At 34.7% G+C, this 24,093-nt stretch overlaps 1 protein-coding gene and 1 long non-coding RNA gene across 6 annotated transcripts in view; one reads left to right on the top strand and one right to left on the bottom strand.

Moving 5' to 3' along the window:
* Nucleotides 1-1,176, bottom strand: part of LOC125922810 (uncharacterized) — a 57,453-nt gene extending 56,277 nt beyond the window's left edge. The window contains exon 1 of the long non-coding RNA XR_007457800.1: nucleotides 1,146-1,176. This is a non-coding gene — a long non-coding RNA (uncharacterized LOC125922810). The remainder of the gene's footprint in view (nucleotides 1-1,145) is intronic.
* ANKRD17 (ankyrin repeat domain 17) overlaps nucleotides 1-24,093 on the top strand; it is a 163,063-nt gene that overhangs the window by 72,772 nt on the left and 66,198 nt on the right. For all 5 annotated transcript variants that reach the window (XM_049630614.1, XM_049630613.1, XM_049630617.1 and 2 more), the window contains exons 2-7: nucleotides 7,581-7,734; nucleotides 14,100-14,256; nucleotides 17,850-17,997; nucleotides 18,238-18,385; nucleotides 19,534-19,767; nucleotides 22,427-22,521. In XM_049630614.1, the coding sequence (XP_049486571.1) occupies nucleotides 7,581-7,734; nucleotides 14,100-14,256; nucleotides 17,850-17,997; nucleotides 18,238-18,385; nucleotides 19,534-19,767; nucleotides 22,427-22,521 (936 nt within the window). The remainder of the gene's footprint in view (nucleotides 1-7,580; nucleotides 7,735-14,099; nucleotides 14,257-17,849; nucleotides 17,998-18,237; nucleotides 18,386-19,533; nucleotides 19,768-22,426; nucleotides 22,522-24,093) is intronic.

The raw sequence follows: 24,093 nt of genomic DNA, 5'->3' as shown, positions 1-24,093 counted from the left end.
CTTTGTTACTCTAAAAACATTTGTAATATAATCAAGATCTAGATGACCTTTCTTGAAATGTAGATTATCATCTTAAAATTCTGATTACCAGCCTTAAATTGAATGATAAATGGGCAAGGTAGTTTCCAGAACAGCAAAAGTGGTAATTGATGGATAGGGGTGGGATAGAAGGGTGGGGAGTATTAAAGGTCAAGAAGTCCAAATTCTGGAGCTGCTAGCATTCTCATTTTTTAAAGTATTTTATCCTCAGAGGGTGACTCTTTTTCCCATTCTCACCTCACATAGTCTTTCATTTGATGTATTGAAGTAAGTTCCTAATTGATTTGTCTTTGTTGTCACATCTGTCCAAAACCATCTTTTTAAAAATTGATTATCTTAATACTTAAATCCTTCAGTAACCTACCATATGAATTCTGAACTTCTCAGCACAATATTGAAAGGCCTCCTCTTCCTTAAACATTATTTTTTTTTTTTTTACCATTCTCATTCAGAATTGTTTTTTCCTTTCTCTATATAATGATATATTAGTGTCTATTTAGTACTGTTTTTCAATCTTGTTTGGTATAGTTACTTCTTTGCACATAGAATTGCCTTTCTCTGTTGTATATTTGTGGAAGGCATCGATTATAATAAAATGATTTTTGTATTTCCTTTCTCCTTTGGCTGCCTTACTGCTTTTTGCACATTGTATGTAATTGGTGGTGAATATTTGTTAAATCAGATGGAACTGGTATATTTGATGTCTAGTTAATCAGAATATACTATATCTTTATTCTGGGGAGTAAATACCAGTTTATTACTAGATGAACTTCTGTCTTTAATATAGCAGTGATAATTTATCTGCTTTGATAAGGAGTTAGTTTGAAATGTAATGCTAATATTTACAGTTTGGCCAGATGGCTCTTCTTTTCCAAATGTTTATATGGCATTGTGTTTTAGTATAAAAGGACTGGGAGTACCATTAATGGTATAAGCAAATTCCTTCAGTGCTGACCTTTTTGTTTTTTGGTTTTTTGTTGTTTATTTTTATTTTTAGAGAGTGAGAGTGAGCATGAGTGGGGGAGAGGGGCAAAGAGAGAGAATCCTAAGCAGGCTCCATTCTGAGCCTGACATGGGGCTTGATCCCACGACCCTGGGATCATGACCTGAGCCGAAATCAAGAGTCAGATGCTCAACCGACTGAGCCACCCAGACACCCTCAAGTCCTGACCTTTATTAAAAGACCTTGGTTTTCATTGTTAAGTATTTGCATATGAGAAAGTAAAAAAGAATTTTGATTACCTTGTTAATCTAAATAAATAGTAGTACTGTTAAATAACGATTTTTTTTTAAACAAAAGCAACTTCTTTTGATTAAAGCATCATCTTTAATCTTTCAAAACCAAAAGGGTTTAACTTGCACAAAAGCATAGAGACAAGTATGATAAAGTCACTATAAACCTTTTTCTCAGATTCAGTGTTATCAAGAATTTGCCACACAACTTTGTTTTCCTGAATATTTTATGGCACATTTCTAGAACTATTCCTATATATGGCTACTGTAGTATGCATCTCTAAAAGATGAGTGTTTTCTTACTTAACCATAATTTCTTTATACTATGTAATATCCAGTTCATACTCAGATTTCTTTACAAAAATTTCATAAGGTTTGTATTATTTTGCTGGTTATGTCTTTGGAGTCTCTTTAATTTAGAGCAGTTCTTCATTTTTACTTTCTCTGCCTTTTTCAATAAACATTTTCCACATTTCACTTTTGTCTGTCTGTCTGTATTTCTTTATTTATTTACTACTTAACTTTGTGGTTCTCAGCTTCTCACCTCCCAGGGTCTTTTTGTCTGTTTTTGTTTTTCCTCCAAGGGGACATTTGGCAATGTCTGGAGATTTTTTGGTGTCACAACCTGTGGTAGAATTGCTGCTGGCCTCCAGTAAGGTAGAGGCCAGGGATACTGCTAAACATTTTGAAATATATAGGGCAGCCCCCAACAACAGAAATAATCCAGCCCAAAATGTCAATACTGCCAAGAATGAGAAACAATGATTTAACTTGCTCCATTAACTTTGCCTTCATTTTTATAAACTAGAAATGATTTCTGAGGGCTCTATTAGATTATTGTTTTCAGAGGGGCAAGAATACTTCATAGGAGATACTGTGTATTTTATGTTGCATAAATCAGGGGCATATAATGTTAGTTGTCTTAATATCAGTAATTACATAGTATGTTCAAGTAGTGACAGCTTTGTCCCTAAATATAGAACTTAAAGTCAGCTTTTTTAGAGCAGAGTGAAAAAACCGTTTTACTCCAGCATGGAATTTTCTAGTGGAAAGAATATTGAACTAGTTAATTGGATAACTGGTCTCTTTGTGCTAGATATTTAGAAACCTGCTATTTAAATGAGGGTCCTGTGCTTCTGTTTTCTCATCTGTAACAATGAATTGAACCTGGTAATTTCTAAGGCCCTTGCATTTTGATGGATCTTTATATTAGACAAGAACTTGATGTACACACACCATTTCATAAAATATCCAGCTAGTGAAAACAATATATCCAAAATAGTTTAAATATAACTTAAATTGTCATGCTTTGAATATTAATAACTTTGACAAGTTATTTCCTTTAAAGAATAAATTTAATAAGGACCTATCTTTCCTTTTTATCTCTCCCCTCTTCATGGAAATTATCTTACATTTCATTTAAAAAAATGTTTCAAGGGTGGGAGGGAGGGAGGGTAGGGGATGGGTATTGAGGAGGGTACCCGTTGGGATGAGCACTGGGTGTTGTATGGAAACCAATTTGATAATAAATTTCCTATTAAAAAATAAATAAGTAAATAAAAATTCTATGACAAAAATGTTTTAAAATATTTATGTGAATTTCTTTTATCTTTTAATTTTTTTAAGTTTATTTATTTGAGAGAGAGAGTGTGTGTGTAAGCAGGGAAGGAGCAGAGAGGGAAATACAGAATCCCAAGCAGGTTCCATGCTGCCAGTATAGAGGCCAACATGGGTCTTGAACCCACAAACCATTAGGTTATGACCTGAGCTGGGATCAAGAGTCAGATACTTAACCAACTGGGCCACCCAGGTGTCCCTATGTGAATTTCTTATTCAGGCCATTTTTAATGTTCTAGAACTTGGCTGTGGTTCAAAATGAACTTTTTTGCTATGGAAATAATGTAATAAAAATGAGTAAGGTCAGTGGGAAAACACATTTTAGTTTTTAATCCGAATTGCTCAGGACATGGTAGAGCCGGATATGCTAATAACTCAGTTGACCTTTGAATAAATGATTATTTATTTTTGTATTTTTATGACTGCATCCCCTATGTCAGTCTCTCTCCAGTTGTTCTGTAATGTAGTGGAAGAATCTTTCCAGTTGAGGAAAGAGGAATTGGTATTAAGGGAGGAAGTTCTCTTCTACTTCCTACAGCGTTTTTCCTCCTCCCATTCCCTTCTGTACTTTTTACCCTGTAATAGTGTTCATTTGTGTGCATACTTTGGCTCTCTCATTAAAGGAATAAGTTCCTAGATAGTAGAGTTGATTTTGCACATTTCTGCATCTCCTCTACTGCTAACTAAACAGTAGTATCTCCTGCACAAAGACTGTTGGCCAATGATGAGCATTTTGCCCTACCTGTTACTTAATGTTGCCCTATGTATGATTTTTCAATATCTGTAAGATATACCTTTAAATTTATTTTTTCTAACTACGTCTCCCCTTTCCAAATACACTACAGCCTTTTGGAATCTGAAGGTGAAGAATCTCCAAACCATCTTTTATTTACTCAAGAATTATTTGAGTCCTGACAATAAGATGGGCATAGTTCCAGTTGGTGGATATGTATCAGTGAGCCAAACAAAGTTCCTGTTTCCATGGAGTTTAGAAAGGCAATAAATATTATAGTAAGTCACATGTAATACATTTATGAAAAAACTGCATTATGAATAAAGATCTAGAGATGGCTGAGAGACTTGCTTAGGTTGCACAGGTAGCATCTGAACCAGTGTTGGTACCTAGGTCTTTAGATCCTAACAGTGTCCTTTGAATTAATTTCTTCTTCATTAATCTCAAACTGGGGGGATATCTATTTCCATTCCTATTCTTTTCTTTCTCCTCAGTGCCTTAAAAAAAAATCTTACATATAGGGGCACCTGGGTGGCTCAGTTGGTTGAGCATCTGACTCTTGGTTTTGGCTCAGGTTATGATCTCACCATTTGTGAGTTTGAGCCTGGCATTGGGCTCTGTGCTGAGGGTGTGGATCCTGCTTGGAATTTCTCTACCCTTCTCTCTGTCTGCCACTTCCTGGCTTGCTTTTTCTCCCTTGCTCCCAAAAGATAAACAATTTTTTGTGTGTGTGTGGGATTGAGGCCTGGTGTCGGGCTCTGCGTTGAACATGGAGCCTGCTTGAGATTCTCTTGTCTCTCTTTCTCTGTTTCACCTCTTCTCTTCTTCTGTCCCTTTCCCCTGCTCATATGATCTCCCCCCCCCAAAAAAAATCTATATTTTAACTTATCAAGATTTTCACAAAATAAGAATAGTGGACTTAAAAATCAACTTTTGTGGAGAAGTTTGCGATCAATAAGAAAACATATTTCTCTTAAAAAAATTTTTTTTTTAACTTAATATAGAGAGCAAGCATGGGAAAGGGGTAGAGGGAGGGAGAGAGAACCCAAGCTCAGTCCCAAGACCCTGGGATCATGACCTGAGCCAAAATCAAGAGTTGGTCGCTGAACTAACTGAGCCATCCAAATGCCCTGAAAACATATTTCTGTACTTAATACCGTCATGAAGAGATTGAAATGTATTTTTCTTAATAAATTTTCACCGAGCTCAATTAGGGCAACAGCGTGGCATAGGGGACTTTATGTCAGAAAATCACTTTTGATTGAAAGTTAATACCTTCTGTGAGCTAACTTTCTGACCTTCCCTACAGTAAAATACTCTGTTCTAGAAAATAGAAGTTTTATGCTTGTCTACCAGTGCCACATTCCTTTTTCTGTTGTCTTAGATAAATTTGTTATTTTGGTCAAAATCTTTTCATATTTATCTTTCTGCAAGCAGTATCTCTTTGAACAGTTTTAATACCTCTGATCTATACTTTCGATTTGGCACTTAATCATGCACTGCTCTTTGAGATACTTTATTTTCTAAAATTCTAGTCTGAAATATTATTTAATTTTTCATTTGTTTATTTTACCTATGTTCATTTTTCCATGTTCATTTCCTTGTTTTTCTTTTGTCTTCTCCCATTGGATTGGAAAGTTGTAGATATTTTAACAGAAAATTTCACTGGGAAACAACTTTTTCTTTAAAAAGACTTATCGGAGGGGTGGTGTCTGGGTGGCTCAGTTGCTTGGGCATCCCACTTTCGGTTCAGGTCATGATCTCACGGTCCATGAGTTTGAGCCGCGTATTGAACTGTGTGTTGACAGTTCAGAGCCTGGAGCCTGCTTCAGATTCTGTGTCTCACTCGCTCTCTGCCCCTCCCCCACTCACACACTCTCTCACTCTCTCTCTCTCTCTCTCTCTCTCTCTCTCTCTCTCTCTCAAAAATAAACAAATTAAAAATTTAAAAAGACTCATCTGGCCTTCATTGAAGATAAGAAGACATAGTTTTTATTATGCTATAATTTTGAATCACAACTTGCTATGGCTAAATTGTGTCCAAAAGTCTACTTCTTAAATATAACATTTATGCTTATACCACTACCTTAAAGGATAATTTACAACTAAAAAGAATATAATCTTGTTTTTTTCCTAACTCCCTATCATTTTAACAGTTGTTATTGATTGACTAAAGTTAATATACTGCAAAATTTTGTGAAATTTTTCAAATATTTACAGAGATTATTTTCAGAGTATTCAGTGTCTATTTGTATTTGAAGCATTAGAAATCTGAAATCATGCTAAACTATGTTAATCTAATGGAAATTTGGAGAGAAACATATTATTTCCTCCCAGATTAACATTCAGTATTAAATATGTGTTGGTTAAATATAGCAGTTATTCCTGGTTATTAGATAGGTGATTTTTAAAGATGAAATGACTCAGTTTCTGATGTTATAATGGCTAAAAATTTATTGCTTACGGTTTTTTCATATTTCTTACATTTAGATAGTAGGCATGAGCATAATTGTGTTCTAGATTATTAATTTCTTTTCTATTTTAGTTATTAGTGTTAGAAGTACTTTAGATTTGTGAAATAAATATGTAAATTACTGATATTTTATATAGTAATTATCAACTTTTTATCAGCAAACAGGAGAATATAGCTCAGTACTTACTTGTAAGTAGCAGAATGGTAAGGGAGATCACAAGACTTCCCCATGTCTTAGGTGTTTGCTATATTCTAATTCTTTACATTTTAAAAAATTGAATTTGGTATATGTTACTGTATTACTGGTTCTCAGTGGGTCCATAGTCCCTCAGGGTCCCAGAGACCATTTCAGGATATCAAAGAGGTCAAAACTATTTCATAACAATACTGAGATGTTATTTGCTTCTTTTACTGTATTGACATTTGCACTGATGATGCAAAAGCGGTGGTAGGTAAAACTGCTGGACTGTAGTCAAGGCAATGGCATAAAATTGTACTAGTGTCGTTTATTCTTCTGTGTACTCACAGTTAACAAAAAAAGCCAATTTCACCTTAGAAATAATCTGGGGAAAGCAATAAATATTAATTTTATGAAATTTGCACTTTTGAATACATGCCCTTTTAATATAATTGTTTGTGACAAAATGGGAGGTACACATAAAGCACTTCTGTGTTTTTGTTGTTGTTGTTGTTGTTGTTGTTGTTGTTGTTTTTTGAGATGTGAGGAGAATTAGCCATTCTTATTTTCACGAAATGCCATTTTTACTAGAAAATATAACTGATGGACACAGTACACTTACCAAACTTGGGTATTTGGCAAATGTTCTCATCAGAAATGATGGAAATGAGCTTGTCACTTTAAGGAAAACTTTTGGCAGTATTTGTTGCCAATGATAAGATTAACCTTTTAAGCACAACTTGGAATTTTAAATTGTATTTGCCTGGGCTTTATAGTACTTAAAAACTTTTCTGATAAAACCAGTGGTGATATTAACAAATGTGATTTTTTTTTTTTGATATTGTAGGTGAATATTAATATATTTAATCCTTCTCTGAAGTTTTTGAGAGTGCGGTACTTTATAAGTGTGTAAGGGGTCCTTAGAGCAAAACTTTTAAGAACAGCTGATTTAGGTCCTCTACTAAAGTCAGAGGTTTCACAGTCTAAGTCCTCATAGCTCCCCGTATCTCACTCTTGCCCCATTAAATTAAAATAGAAAAGATTACCTAATTTTAGTTAAAAAAAAAAAAAAGACCTGCATATGAGTAGCACATTCTTAAGTTCTTCTACAAATGTAATTTCTCCTTTAAACAGTGGGCTTATCTATCGCTTGAATTTATTTAGGATTGTATTTATCATGATATTTAACATTAAAATATATTTTTTCTCTCTTCTTCCTTTTTCTTCTATTTACTTCTCTTACCACTTCCCTTTCTCCTTTCATTTCTCCCTTCCTTCTTTTTTTTTTTTTAATGTTTGTTTTCTAGGTGGAGTCTTTCATTTTGGATCAGGATGATTTGGAAAATCCAATGCTGGAAACGGCTTCCAAGTTGCTCTTGTCAGGTACTGCTGATGGTGCAGACCTCAGGACAGTAGATCCAGAAACACAAGCCAGACTGGAAGCTTTACTAGAAGCTGCAGGTAGGTCTGCAGACTTTACATATGTAATTAATCTATCTAATTTTCCAAAGTTACATATAAATCTAATAAAAACTACTATGATTAGGGGCACCTGGCTGGCTCAGTCAATTAGAACATGAAACTGTTTTGTTTTGTTTTGTTTTTTTTAATTTTTTTTTTTTTTAACATTTATTTATTTTTGAGAGACAGAGACAAAGCATGAGCAGGTGAGGGGCAGAGAGAGAGAAGGAGACATAATCTGAGGCAGGCTTCAGGCTCTGAGCTGTCAACCCAGAGCCCGACGCGGGGCTCGAACCCACAAACCGTGAGATCATGACCTGAGCTGAAGCTGGACGCTCAACCGACTGAGCCACCACCCAGCCACCCCATAAGAGCAGTGTTTTAATTAGAGATTATATACATAGTCAAAGATTTGGCACCATATATATAAAATATAAAGGAAAAGAAATTCTAAATCTCTGTGATCGTTAAAAAAATTTTTTTTTTACATTTATTCGTTTTTGAGAGATAGCACGAGCGGAGGAGAGGCAGAGAGAGAGGGAGACACAGAATCTGAAGCAGGCTCCAGGCTCTGAGCTGTCAGCACAGAGCCTGACATGGGGCTTGAACCCACAAACCATGATATCATGACCTGAGTCAAAGTCAGATGCTTAACTGAATGAGCCACCCAGGCGCCCCTCTATGATCATTTTAAATAACTATAAATAACCAGATTTCTGTCCACTTTAATTTTTCTAAAGTGTATATAAATATGTTGTGAACATTAATTGATCATTTTTTTAGCATCCTGATTTGCTATACAGTGTACATGCAGTACATGCAAATTGCTACTTTATTATATAGCATAAAACCAACCTACTAGTATTTGGTAATCCTTTCAATAAATATCTTGTAACACAGCATCTAAATATTTGAAGCACTCATGGTTAAATTTGATTTCTATCCTGAGTAAAATTATAGAATGGATTATTAAAGGGATCTTGACCAAATACAAATGAAAACATAGTAGGGGCACATGCAAGGTTCTGTTCTGGAAGATAGAAAACTATTTGTACAGAATAGTTGATACAGAATGTTAGCATTTGCCAGAAATTTGGTGTTGCTCTGGGAGTTTATGTGAGAGAAATGAGAATTGTGAAATTATTTGAAAATGTGTCGTAAGAGGAAAAGAGAATGTTTGTCCTGAAGATGGGAAACCTCAGGTTGAATATAAGAGGGATATTTGTTTTTGTTTTTGTGCTCCCAAGAGGCAGAACCAGATTGAAAAATGCTACATGAAAGTAGATTTCAGCTGATGAAAGGAGTTACTACTAATGGAGGAAGAGTTCCTTTCCATAGATACTAATAGTTGCCTCATTTTCTCATTTCTGTATTTATTACCATTTTTTCCCTGTTTTTTCTGCAGTAGCTAGCCTCCCCCCCCTCCTTCCTCCTCTTCTTCTTGTCTCCCTTTCTCCTTTATTTCTTTCTTTAAATGAAATATTTTACATATAAACCCAGAGGGAATACCCATCATCCAGCTTAAACAGCCATCAGTGCGTGGACAGTCTTGTTTCATCTTAATTTGTTACCACCCTGCTGAGATCCCCTACCCCTCCCCTCCATGTTAATTTAAAGCAAACTAAGCATTATATAATTTCATATATAAATACTTCAGTATATACTGCAAATTAAGACCTTTAAAAAAAATAACCGAATACCATTGCATATAAAGAAAAAAATAATACTAATTCCATCATTATTGCCAAATACCCTGTCAGTGTTCGATTTCCCCACTTGTTTCATAATGGTCTTTTTTAGTTGGTTTATTTAAATTAGGATCCAAACAAATTTTTCATTTTTTGTATAAGTTTTTAAATTCCAGTATAGGTAACATGTAGTGTTATATTAGTTTCAGGTATACAGTACAGTGATTCAGCAATTCTATACATAGTCAGTGATCATCATAAGTGTACTCTTAGTCTCCTTCACCTATTTCATATTTACATATTTTTGTATGTAAAATTATACGTGTTTTTCATGTTAAAGTTTCAAGTTAATTTGAGTTCTTAATTGTTAACAGGTTCCTTCTTCCTCTTTTTCCCCCCTACTTATTTGTTGAATAAATAGATTTTATGTGACTCATTTTATGGCACTTGTGCATGTTGTATTTCCTGTAAATCAGAATTCAGACCCAGATATTTGACCAGATTCAGATTCATTTTGGCTTTGGCATGAACAGTCATTCATAGTGTATGTATTTCCTGTGTATCACAGAACCACTCTTGTGGTTTCATTTTTCATGGTGTAGAGATTGATCATGGTTTAAGTATCCTGAGAAAGTATGCCTGAAAAATAAGAGTTTTTGATTCTGTCTGAAAGTGCCTTTGATGCTGTCTTCATACTTGATGGTTTGACTACGTATAGAATTCTAGTGTAAAAATAACTTTCAGACTATTGAAATTATTACTCTATTGTCTCCTAATTTCTGGTGTTGCAGTTCTGAAAGTTAATGCCACACTTATTTATAGTAGTCTGCTATCTCTGCAACTTTTCCTATGTCTTCCTTCTCCATATCATTAGAATTTTCGGCATTTAAAATTTTGTTCACATTTTGAATATTTTGGCTGCCCTTTACATTTCGGATTTTCTACAAAAAAAGTCTGGTTTTTTGTTTTTGTTTTTGTTTTTTTAGTCAATAGCATAGCCATAAAAAGCTACACTGGAAGGTATATGTGCATGTTTTGTCAACTGGTGGGTTTCACTATGCAGTATTTATTATATATTGTAAATGATATATATTATATAATTGGTTTACTATTACAGCACAACAGTTTATTCTAAACATAGTGGCATGACATTTACTATTCCTTAGCTTCTGTAAATAAAGACATATGGGCACATAGTGTGGCTAAATTTTCTTGCCCAGAGTCTCAGGGGCTGAAATCAAGGTATCTGCTGATGAGTAGAGTTCTCATCTATAGGCTGTAGGAGAAAATCTGCTTTCAGGCTTATTGTTGTTGATAGGAGTTGTAGGACTGAGATCCTGATTTCCTGTGGACTGTCAGCTGGGGCTGCTCTTACCTTCTTGAGGTTGCCCTCATTCTTTAACATGTGGCCCAGTCCATCTTCATGCCAGCACAGTAGAATCCTTCTAATGGTAAGAATCTCTGATTTCCCTTTCTCCAACTAGCCTAGAAAAGCTTTGTTTTTCATGGGCTCATGTGATAAGGTCAGTCTCACTCAGATAATATTCCTGTCTTTAGGTCAACTGTGCCACATTATGTAACCTAATCATGGGGATAAAAGCTATCAAATCCACAGTCCCAAGAATTACATAGAGTGAGTTCACCAGAGCTGGGTAATCTTGGGAACATTGTAGAATTTCCAGTACACAGTGACTTGGTAGAGACCCTTTCATTTCTTTGAGAACTCCCCAAATGTCAGTATCTTTAAGTGTTTTCTCTGGGGTTTTTCAATTTCTTGACAGAGACATTTACCAGTTTTTGTCTGGTGAATGATAAACCTGGCTACCTGAATTTTGGGAGCTTAGAGTGGGAAGAGGCTGAGGATCTCACTGTTTGACATGCATACACTTATTTAATCTTCATTTCCATTTAGTATAACGTCTCTTTCTCATCTGTATCTGATGACTACTAATCCTGGGCCTTTCTGGTTGGTTTCTATAGAGAACAATCATCTGGCTGTGCTGTTTGGGAATGGAGTCTTTGAGTGTTTGACTGCTTCTCACAGTGTTCAGCTAGTCTCTCTGTATAATGACCCAAGCCTCACCCCTGTATCTGGGACCTGTACTTCCTGAGTCCTGATGGGCTGATCACCTTGTTTCTCTTTTGATATCTATGTTTCTGTTTATTCTGTTCTGCTAAGTCCATTATTTCTCCTTTTTTTTTTTTTTTTTTTTTGTCTTCATAAGTGGGAATTAGGTTGAGTAAGTCTTAGGGAAAAAAGAGAAAATAATTATCTTAAAATCAGAAATGTAGGTAATTTTTCAATGTACTTTTTTTCTTCTGTATTTTATGTAGCCTATACTGCCTTATTAGGACATTTTTGGTCACAAGTGACATGGTTCTGTTGTTCAGTTGATTAAATGTTAGAATTGGGAAAGAATCATTTGACCACATCTTTTCTGATTTTTGATCTTCATTGATTAATATTTAATAACTGGATAAGACCAGTAAAAAAAGGATCATCATAATCCAGAGTAGCTACAATGAATTCATTTTCAATCAGTGTGTTATTTGAAGGGTTACCATTTATATCTTAGGTTACTTCCTACCTAGTTATATTTACTAAAATGGTTATCTTTACTTATGAAGATATGAGAAGATAAAAATTTAATATGGAATATTTTGTTTTCATTGTTCTTTCTTTTTAAGGCAGTGGTTACTTTCTGCTAATCCAGATATATCCTCTTCCCTAGTTCTCTTGCTGTTATTGACAAATAATTGTTATATAACTGATCTGAATTGGCTAAAAAATTGGAGCTATTGTCTCATGTGAAAATGCATCTGTGGCTTTGGTTTCTATAGTGTTAGGATACTTAACTAATCATAAATATCTTAATAAATACTACTATAGCAGATTCAGACTATGGTTGGATTTTATTTTTAGTGACACAAATTATATAGTAGGTATCAGTTTTATCAGACTGAGACTGTCTTTATTCCTTGCACATCTTGATTGTAACACATACCAAATTTGATTGGTCTGACCATTTGTAATATCTAAAATCATAACGGTTTCCTGCCAGAATTATTTTTGGTTCTATAAGATGTAGTATTTGATATCTTGGATTTTTCAGAAATAAAAGGAGATAAGTATAAACTTTTGTAAAACTTTATTATTATTTTTTAATTTATTAAATGTTTATTTATTTTCATTTTTGAGAGAGACAGTGTGAGCATGGGAGGGGCAATGAGAGAGGGAGACACAGAATGTGAAGCCGTCTCCAGGCTCTGAGCTGTCATCACAGAGCCCGACATGGGGCTCGAACTCATGAACCGTGAGATCATGACCTAAGCCGAAGTCAGATGCTCAACTGACTAAGCCACCCAGGCACCCCAATTTTTGTGAACTTTAAACACAAACTTATATGATGTTATTAAGCCCTTCCAATGTGAAAGGATATGTTTACTATTACCATTTGAGTGGTTTTTTTTGGATTGATGTCTTAGTTAATTAGTTTGCTTTAAAACCTGTGATAGTGCTTCTTGAACTTTACTGTGCCTCTGAATTGGTTGGGGATCTTTTTTTTAAAAATGCAGGTTTTGGATGAGTAAATCTTCGGGCCTAAAATTCTGCAGTTCTAACATGCTCCCAAATGACAGCAATGCTTTTTGTCCATGTACCACATGTTGAGGAGTAGTGATCCAAAATATCTAGGTGTTTATCTTCAAGTTGGAGCAGATGTTTTTAATCCTGGCTGTGCATTAGAATCTTGGCACTTTAAAAATATATGTATGCCTACGCCCCACCTCTTACTTAATACATCTTTAGATGGAGGAGAGCTTAGCATCTGTATTTTTGAAAAGCTCTGCTGAGATGGGCAGCCTGGATTAAGCACCACTGAGTTAGAATAATAAAGGTTAAAGATAAATTTGCTTTGTAGTGATATCTGGAAAAGCAGTAAATTATATTCATGCAGGTGGTTACTAACCAGTTCTGCTTTTGAATTTGTTTTCTTTTGCTGTTCTGAATGATTTTTAGATATGATTTTGAGTACATGTAATAAGTTATAGATGTAATTTGAAATAAATAGGTGCTTATATATAGGTTATCTTTTGTATGTATGGCCTATTATGTCTTGTTAGGCCATTTTTGGTCACAAGTGGTAGTAAGCCACCTAAACAGTCTTAAGCAAAAGTGGGGATCTACCGAAAGTATGGGGATTGTTCTGATTCCTGGGACTAAAATAACGTTATCAGAACTCTGTTTTCTTTATATTTCTCTGCCCTCCTCTCCTCTAATTGACGTATTTTGTGTGGTCTTTTTTTCTCCGTAGTCATGAAAGTCGCCAAATAGCTCATCACTCACATCTTAGCAATTTAGTAACCTTTGAACATATAGGTCCTACCAAACCAACGCAAAAGTCTGAGTGAGGACTCCTAATTGTTCCAGCATAGGCCAAAGACCCATTTCTGGCACCAGAGAGTCACAGGGTCAAGCACTTACAGACCACATGGAAGGAATAAGATTATTAGAGAATTGGAGAACAGTGATTTCCCAAAAGATTCCAGGCAGACAATATATATGTCAAGTGTAACATTTGAAGGTTGTTTGCTAACATATATAGAGTTAAGTAACTTGACTTTTGCTTTGTTTCTCCTTTTGGGTGTGTCCATATTGGTGTGAAAATAATATAATAGGAATAGGCAAATTATCTACGGCTGATGGTAAAGCCTTTGCAGATCCTGAAGTGCTTCGGAGGTTGACGTCGTCTGTTAGTTGTGCGTTGGATGAAGCTGCTGCTGCACTTACCCGGATGAGAGCTGAAAGCACAGCGAATGCAGGGCAGTCGGACAAGTAAGAACATTTTCTCTGTGATTGATATAAAAACGTTTTCTTAAAAGTAGCTAATGTTCACTGAGCTTTTATTTTTGTGTATGGCATGGAAGTATATGTGAAATACTATGTGTGATATCTCGTTTTTACTCACATAAAGCCCTAAAGCAATGGATTTTGTTTTTACTCTCGTTTGACTCATGAAAAGCTCAAGGGAAGCAAATAACTTAATCAAGATCAAATAGCTGACAAGTGGCAAAGCTCAGACACCAGTGATGCAAGACTGACTTCTCAGCCAATATGTTATAAAAGAGCTTTTGCTTATTTAATAGATTTTGCTGTCTTTTAATGTTTTGGTGACAAAGAAATAAATGCTTTCTAATTAGTCATGCCATTTCTAGTTCATGTGCATTGTTCTGACCATTTGATTTTATTTAAAAAAAAATTTTTTTTTTAATGTTTATTTATTTCTGATACAGAGAGAGACAGAACATGGGTGGGGGAGGGGCAGAGAGCAAGGGAGACACAGAATCAGAAGCAGGCTCCAGGCTCTGAGCTGTCAGCACAGAGCCTGATGCGGGGCTCTAACTCACAGACCGCAAGATAATGACTTGAGCCGAAGTCGGATGCTCAACCGACTGAGCCACCCAGGCGCCCCTGTTCTGACCATTTTAAATAGCAAGGTTTTAATTTATTTGTTTTATGAATGTTCAAAAAATATCATGGATCTAGTTCCCATAATTTGAATGTAAGTGAGTCCCAGGGATTTTATTTTTGTATCCCCTATAATTTCTTTTCTATAGTACTTTATAGTTACAGCTCAGTGAATATTTTGTGACTTTGCTATTTTAAGTTTTTCTGGTGATCTCACTCAATAAAAATCATACCATCTCATATATACAACCAATTATGGATAATATATGAAAAATGGATATAAGCTTTAAGGAAGCAAATGTAAAAGAATTATTAATATGTTACATTTTTTTGATTACTCAGAGGCTTGTTTTAGCAGTTGCCTTTAACCAGTTGAGAAAATGGGAGTATTCTTTTATATATGGGTTTAGAGTGTAAAAAATAGCATTTAAGGATTGTCTTTTGGGGCACCTGGGTGGCTCAGTCATTAAGCATCTGACTTTGGCTCAGGTCGTGATCTCAGGGTTCATGAGTTTGAGTCCCATGTCAGGTGAGCTTGAGCCCCACTTTGGTGAGTCCCACTTCTCTCTGCCATCCCTCCCCAACTCTTCTCCTGGGATTCACTTTCTCTCTCTGCCCCTTGCTCACTTGTACCCACTGTCTCTCTTTAAAAAAAAAAAAAAAAAAAAAAAGGATTATCTTTGTATAATAGTGTTTTTATGTAACATCTTTTAAGAGCATGAAAAAGAAGTTGTATAGTATTAACAAGAAAATTTGCTGTTTCTCTTGGCTCTGTATTCATCTTCATTGGTTTAGATTTTTGTGTTTTTATTAATTTACTGTTCTTAGATTGACCCTCTTTCTTTTGTTAACTTCAAGTTCTGTTTCTTAATTAACAGTTTTACTACCCTGTAATATTATTGATATTCTCTTAAATATGGTGCCTGTTTAGACTGTCAAGAAAGAAAGTTAAAAGCACCTTGAAGAGTATATTAAGGCTAGTTCAAGCAGGAAATAGAACAGAAAAATAAAAAGTCACTGATTCTTTGGCATTGAGTATATTAGAAGAACAGAGCATGTTTGTGACAATCATTTATTCAGCAAAGCTTGAGAAGTATAGTGGAGTGCATTGATGTTATATGCTAGATTTTATTAGTTAAGTGTGGTGCCATGTGCCAGATCTCATAAGTTTGAAATTTGAACTGTTGCTACAGTAATTCCTATAAGCTTGTTTTAAAGCTAGCATACACATATGGAAATGTCTGAATGCAAGCCTGAATGGGATAGTAGAGTAGGGTGTGTGTGTGCCTGAGGAAGAAAGAAAATATAAGAGTCCATGTGAAAGAGAGAAAAGATATGTTCTTACACAGAAATGTCTTGTAGGAAGGATTTGTCTTACATTTGTTTAAAGGTAATAGAGAACACTGGGTCTGAGGACTGTTAGTGTCCTTTAAAATGGGAAATTACGAGACAAGGACACTAAGTGTTGTTCAAGACATTGACGTAGGTAAGGGGACAATACAGTTAACAAGTAAGTAAAATATGTAACATGGCACACGATGATGAGAACTATGGGGAAAAGTTGAATGGGAAAGTGCCAGGGCAACGTTTGAGGTTGGAAGTCATGGTGCATTTTTAAGAGTAGTCAAGGAGATCCTCCCTTAAAAGGTGGCATTTTAGCAAAGACCTGAAATTGGTAAGGGTGTGAGCTGTGTCTGAGAGGTCTTGCCAGAGGAACAGCAAATACAGGTATCTTAGAGTTGGAGCTTAATTAGCATTTTTTATGAAAAGCAGGAAAGCCAATCAGTGTGGCTAAAGTGGAAAGAATAAGAGTGATGAATAGGTGATGAAACCAGAGAGGTAAAAAGTAGGAGTGTGAGACCCTACCACTGGACAGCTCTTGTAAGTACTTTGGCTTTTAGTGTGAGATCAGAAGCCAAATGGAGGATTCTGAACAGAGGAATGCCATGATATACTTTCCTTTAAACAAGATCTCTCAGGCTGCCATGTTGAAAGAGTCTGAAGAGAAACAAAGGTAACAGCAGGGAGACTGTTTAGGAGACTTTGCCATTAATCCAGGCTAAACATGATGTTCTTGAATCTGGGTGGCAGTAATAATAAAGGTATAGAAAAGAGGTTCCATGGATGACTTCAGTACCAGAAGTGACAGGACCTTGAAAAGGATGATATAAGAATTGACTTATATTTGAAATAAAGAGAATGTTAAGAGCACTGGATTTAGTGTTTTTCTTCGGATGGGTTTTATCCAAAAATAGAGAGAATTTTTAGAAATGTCCATAGTTGGAATTATTTTGGGAAGTTTATAGGGCAAACACTTTACTCTCAGTCTAATTTTCTGTTGTTCCACTTTTTCTACTTTCCTTTTGCTTGAATTTAGCATTTGTCTCGCCTGGGTATTTTTCAGATTTCGACAAAATACGATACATAAGTAAATACTTCAAAAAAGAATTTCCTTATCGTTTATTCATATTTTACTCAAAATTATATGCTTGTAACTTTCCTGTCTGATTTCCCTTTAATTGATGGAAGGATTCAAGTAGACCTTTATAATTAGTATAAGTTTTACCTGTTTTATTAAATACATTTTTATTAACTTTTATATAAGTTTTCTCATGACCAAGCAAAAAGGAAGTATAATTATTACCTGTATTTTGTTCATGTGATTTTCCATAAATTTTATGTTTTAGAATTTTGGGTTTTTTCCAGTGATAGTAAAGTGGGCTTTGTACTTCAGTGCATAGCTATAAACATCTTATAATGTTGATAATTCTAATTCAGTGAATTTTATGAGTAGATTTTAGTGAACTGAGTCATTTTCAGTTTTCTGTTTCTTATGGATCATATTGAAGTGATCATTCTTGTTTAGCACGACTGTCCAGATTAACCTCAAAAATCAATACTTATGGTGTGTAATTTTTAACATTTTTATATGCTGATGTTATAATATTCTTCCCTAATAGCCGCAGTTTGGCAGAAGCCTGTTCAGAAGGAGATGTAAATGCTGTGCGAAAGTTACTCATTGAAGGGCGGAGCGTAAATGAGCACACTGAGGAAGGGGAGAGCCTCCTTTGTTTAGCTTGTTCTGCTGGATACTATGAGCTTGCACAGGTTTGTAGTATCAAAATAAAGCACATGGGCTATTTTTGTTTTTGTTTTTTAATCTGGCCTACTTAGACAAGAAATAATAAACTCAACCATTAGGCTCATTTCAACAAATTTTTGTTAGATACATGTTGTGGTTATGGGCTGTGACTATAAATCACTAGGTAGGTGTTAACGTAAACATGTTCCACATGTTTTGATGAATATATTGTTTTCTAATATCATTTAAACTTTTTCTTTCATAAGGTTTTGTTGGCAATGCATGCAAATGTGGAAGATAGGGGAATCAAAGGTGACATTACACCTTTAATGGCTGCTGCTAATGGAGGACATGTCAAAATTGTGAAGTTGCTGCTAGCTCATAAAGCCGATGTCAATGCACAGTCTTCAACAGGTTATTCATGTTTCTTCTTTAAGTTTTGTTAAATATTAGCACCTTTTGGTAATAACTATGTCACATGAAAATCATCATTAGTACAGCTTTTGCAGTGCTCTAATTATGAAGTACTGCACATTTTCCTAAGTGTATGCATTAGATTTAAAGTATAGAAATATTTTGAATAAAGTTTCTCTTTTGTGTCTGAGGATGATTACTTGGCCTTTTGAGGTTCTTTTAGATTAAATTAAACACTGGCCCAGTTAGAAGGACTACCCTCTTGGAAATGGGCTATAGTTCTTCAATCCAGGTTTCCTATTTTTCAGGGAAGAAGGGAAGGGAAGATAGGGAAAACAAGAAGGATATGGAACAAAAGGCAGGTCTATCATTGTCTACTGTTACTAAATTGTGGCCTATAGAAAAAAAAAATTATGAAAACATTGTGTCCTACAATGGACATGACTTTAGTTTAAACTAACTTTATTTTTTTTTCAAACTTGGGCATGGATGGATTTATATAAAACTTCTAAAAATTAAATGAAAATATATTTTGTGCATCTTCATGCAGGATTTTCAAATTTGTTAAATAATTGAAAGAATTTTTATGATCTTACGGGTTCTGGTTGGAAGGGGTTTAGAAATCGTTATTTTACCCAGAAGGTTTTTTTTTTCCCCTTGTAACACAGGAGATTTTTATCATCAAGAAGGAATGTTTTTGAAATTATGTAGCTTTGATCAGTTAACTGATAATTGAATTTGTAGGAAATCAAATATGTATAATTAAAAGGAACAGTATGAGATGTACCTATATATGATGAATAATTATCCTCCCAAAATAAAGCTTCTGAAACATTTCTCCAATTAAGGTTACAATGAACATAACTTTTTTTTTATATGAAAAGTTAGTTTCAGAATTGCTCAGTTCTTTGATAACTCTACAGTCGTGTTAAGTGTGTCTATTTTCCATATATATTTGACCCTGATACTAAATGGAAAGAATTGGGAGTTGATTTCAATAAGATAAAAGGCAATGGGAAAGGAATGATATATATTTTCTAAATTTATTAAAATTATAGTCTCCCGTTTCAGTTTTCTTCCTGATGCTAAATTAGGATCTTTTTATTTTGATATTTTATGTTAATGTCTTTTTGTTTTTCTTAAAATAGGCAATACAGCACTTACATACGCTTGTGCTGGAGGCTATGTAGATGTTGTAAAGGTGCTCTTGGAATCCGGTGCTAGTATCGAGGACCATAATGAAAATGGTCATACTCCTCTTATGGAAGCTGGAAGTGCTGGACATGTGGAAGTAGCCAGATTGCTGCTAGAAAATGGGGCTGGCATTAATACGCATTCCAATGAATTTAAAGAGAGTGCCCTTACATTAGCTTGTTACAAAGGTACGGTATAAAACATTTTTTTAAAACAAAGTTTTTAAGTACATGAGATGACAGTTATTTTATATAATAGAGTTTTTAAATTAAAAAGCAAATTAAGAGGTGGCAATAGAATATGGTATGTAATTAACCTAAAAGGGTTTAAAGTGTTTCAGAGTTTAATATGTAAAATTTTAAAATATAGACTTAATATTATAAATATATGTCAATGAAAAATGACTGTTACATGATTCAGTTGTTTTATCAGAAACAGTTATTTAATTTTAATTATGCACTGTACTTTTTAATGGTTTTTGTGTCAGAATATTTTTCATGGTTCACACGAAAGAATCCTATTGACTCCAGAAGTATTTAGCCTATAAATTTAGACGTAAATACAATCAAAGTAGCTAGAATGATCCATTAATAGGAATGTTCTTAAGCTATTTCTCATGATACTAAGAAGAAAGGAGAAAAATTGAAGAGACTGGAGGAGATTTGAGAAATGAAAAGTGGTGTGAAGAGAGTTTGAACTCTAAAGAACAATTCTAGAGTATCGTCAATACATTTCATAAAGTTAGAAGGAAGAGCTGGTTGAAAGTGAGAAAAACACGTACCCATACCTTTGTATATGTATATGTGAATATAAAAGGGGTATGTGATATTTTAAATGATGTCAATCAACCTGAAAATATGGGTAATACAGAAATATACCCTCCTTTGAGAGGGCAAGACAATTGTCTGGAAAGTGTCTTGGTCTTCAGCTAGTTAATGCTCTAGATTCTAGATTCTAAAAAAGATAACCACAGAGCCAATACTTCTCAAAGTCTACCCTTTCGACAGATAAATGGCTATTAACTAAGGAACTTTTTAAAAACCAAATTTTATGTCTGCTTTCATACCATCTGCAGCTGTGTCATCTTTGTATCATAAAATAAGTGATAATCTTGACCATTAGGTGTCAAGAAACAGCGCTTACAAGGCAAGGTACAGAGTTCAAGGAGGCACTTACTCTCAATGGCTGAATCACTTCACCCACCAAGCTTGTGAGAGAACACTTCCTTAAATTTTACACGTAGGCCCTTGATTGCCCTACCCTAGTACTGGCTCTGGTGTTGTTTTGTTTCATTCTATTTTAGAGTGGCCAAGGTTGTGTAAGGTCATCTGGAAAAATTTCCTTTACAAACAATGGTTAAAATAACCCTTAAATACATACATGACTAAAATATAAGTTAAATGTGAAAATATGCTCTATCTAAAGTGCTTTTGATTGGTGTTAACAGAGCTTCAGGTAAGGATGGTTAGGAAACACAGCTGAGATCCCTTACTTCCCTAGTACTGTTTGGTAATTAGGCAGAGGCTTATGTTCATTGGGAGGAGAGGAATTAAGCCTTGGGACAGCCTCTCCAGGACAGGCTGATTGATTGGGTGTCTCTCTCCCCTTTTCACAAATACTTTTGAACCCGGAACTGGCTGTTTTTACCACTTAGTCCCAGCTGGCCAGAAGAGCTTTGAGACCGGGCTACATATAACTACTCTTCCCTCTCTCCTTTGCTTATAGCCCCACCCTGCTTTCCAAGGGGCGTCTGAGGTTGGGGCTTGCGGGCTTTAATTAGAAGCTGGATATAGAACTGAGCTGGTGGAGAACATCTCTGCTACTTACAAGGAACCATGGACCCTCTCCCTTTCCTCTAATTTTGGGTGAGGTCTTCTAGGACATAGATTGACAAGGAGAAGATGCGGAAGGGATAGAACTCAGGCTGAGACTGAACGTTGATGTGGATCTTTGGGAAGGGAGAATGACAGAGAGGAAAGGGAGGTAGGTGGGTAGCAAAAACAAAATACGGCAGATGCTAAGTTACTTATTGAAGTTAGTTTTAATTGTTTATGATTTTACCATCTGCTCCTTCCCCTTGGTCCTGATTGAGCATTGACTGCAACTCTTAACAAACAATATTGGAAAAAAATTAAGTCACTTTTCTATTGTTACTTGAATAGTGTCTGAAGTCCTTGTCTTTTTAACTACTCGTAAGATGTCTTTATTTGAACTGAAGCATATGGTTTATTTGAAACTACATAAATGTAAATACAAGGGTAAGAGTGTGTGTGTGTGTATGTATATATTATGTACACATATATGTGTGTGTGTGTGTATGTGTATGATATCTAAATAAATGCGTAAGTGTAAACTAAATGGTGTGGTTTCGAAAATATTTTTTTATATATACAGTTCCCAATTTACAGGCAGATTGTTCTTAAAAAGTTTATGAGTTAGTAATTGAAACTTAAAAAACACATTTCCTCATAGAAATAACTTCAATTATTATTATCCCAGGCAACTAATTCACAAAAGCTAATTTGTTCCATACCATAAATAAATAGAGCATACCTCAGCTCTTAGAAAAGGTTATAGAAGGGTTATTTGGGGTTTTAGATTTCAGTGACATCTTTGCTTAGTTGCATTGGGGTTGTAGTAGCGGCAACAGGGTAAAGAGTAGAAGAGCAAGAATCACTTGTATAATTTATGTGTGACAGTTGAGGGTGGCTTGTAGCTGACTTTAGTGTTATGCTTATAAATTTATTGCTATAAGTTAAATATAACTTTTTAAAATACTGTAACTTTTTCTTACATTTTTTGGAATAATAAAATATCTTATAATAATCTTACACATTTTTGGTTTAGGACACCTAGAGATGGTGCGATTTCTTTTGGAAGCAGGGGCAGATCAAGAGCATAAAACAGATGAAATGCACACTGCTCTAATGGAGGCTTGCATGGTAAGACTGGTGAAATACATACATGAAATGTATCTGTATATTTCATAAAGATAGTGCTAGCGTATGTTGGGGACCTTATTCTTGAATTCAAAGATTTGTTTATTATAGATTTATTGTAGAACAGAACCTCAGCTATCTGAATTGTGACCAGTGTTCAGAGCCAGTTGTACAATATTAACTTCTATTAAAGATGCTTTCTGGAATTTTACAGAACTACTTTTGTTTTCCTAGTCTCCCATAACTATGCTGGTTTTACATAGTTGGTACAAAAAACAACTATTTAAAAAATTGATCAAGGATATTAAGAAGAATATAAACCACAAGTATGCATATAATACTAAGCATAGCAAATACATCAAACCAAAAATGTAACTTCTGAAAAATTTGAAATTAGAGTGTTATTTGTGTAACATAATTCCCCCTATATGAATGGTGTTTTCTGAGCTTTTAATTCCTTTTGTAAGAACTCTCTTTTTAGAGTTTGTACTTAAGAACAGGTAATAATAGTCCTCTTAAACTTTTGTATCTCAGTATATGAATTGTGGCATAGAAATGGATCAGAATAACATTGTAGACAGATTTACGAGAAAAACATGCCAAAGATGGAAAAAGGCACCAAATGAATTTAAGTTTCTTATCTCAACTTCCCTTCAGAGAATGATTATTGAAAGGAAGTTAAATTTTAATTACTAATTTTTAAAAATATTAGGTAGCTAATTAAAACCTGAGTTATCTTTGTTTTCTTTACTGTCATGCTAATATTTCCTTTAGTAAATTATCCTTTGAAGAAACACGAGTTTTCTTTCAAGGTCTTAAGTTTCCATCTGTTAAAATTAGGATAATATCCTTCTCTCGGGTTGTTGTGAGGATTAAATGGTATAATGCATATAAAACACATCAGTAATATCCCCATGATAAGAAACTTAAAACATCCTTGTGACCACCACTAGATTAGAAAGTATATAGATTAAGAAATTAAAATAGAGCATTTTGTAGACCTAATCAGTACGTACTGGAAGTGTTATAAGTAGATGAAAGATATTAGTAGTGGCCCGACATTTCAAAGCTTGCTAAGAGAATGGGGTTTTAAACTGGACTTTAAAAGAAATGTAGGAGTTGACTATATATATGGAGGTAGAAAATTCTGAGCCAAAGGAAGGCAAAGTAACCATTGTAATGGGGCATTAAAGTTGTGTAACATGGCAAACACAGAGGTAAAAATGGGTGTGATGTGTACAAAAAAAGATGAAATGTCTGTGAGGTAATATATAGAAGGAAAATTTATATTAGTGGTTAAAAAAAAAAATTAGAGCATCTTGGAGTTGCCAGTAGTTAGGAAAGCTGTTGGAAAGGGAGACCAGCAAAGGGGACAGAAGATAGTAAGAGGGAACTCCTTTCTCTTTTAATTTTTACTGGCATTTAAATGTTGAAAAACAAAAGGAAGTACCATCTACATATTGTGTTCCCTTTCCCGTAACACATTATCTACAATTCTCTACCTTCTCCAAAAAATACTGCCAATTTTTTTCCTGCCTAATCAGAAGTTTGATTCTCTTTAAGGTTTCGACGAAA

This window comes from Panthera uncia, chromosome B1 (assembly GCF_023721935.1).
Source record: "Panthera uncia isolate 11264 chromosome B1, Puncia_PCG_1.0, whole genome shotgun sequence".
Lineage (NCBI taxonomy): Eukaryota > Metazoa > Chordata > Mammalia > Carnivora > Felidae > Panthera > Panthera uncia.
The sequence above is the reverse complement of the archived record's forward strand: the minus strand, read 5'-3'. Positions and strand labels throughout refer to the sequence as shown.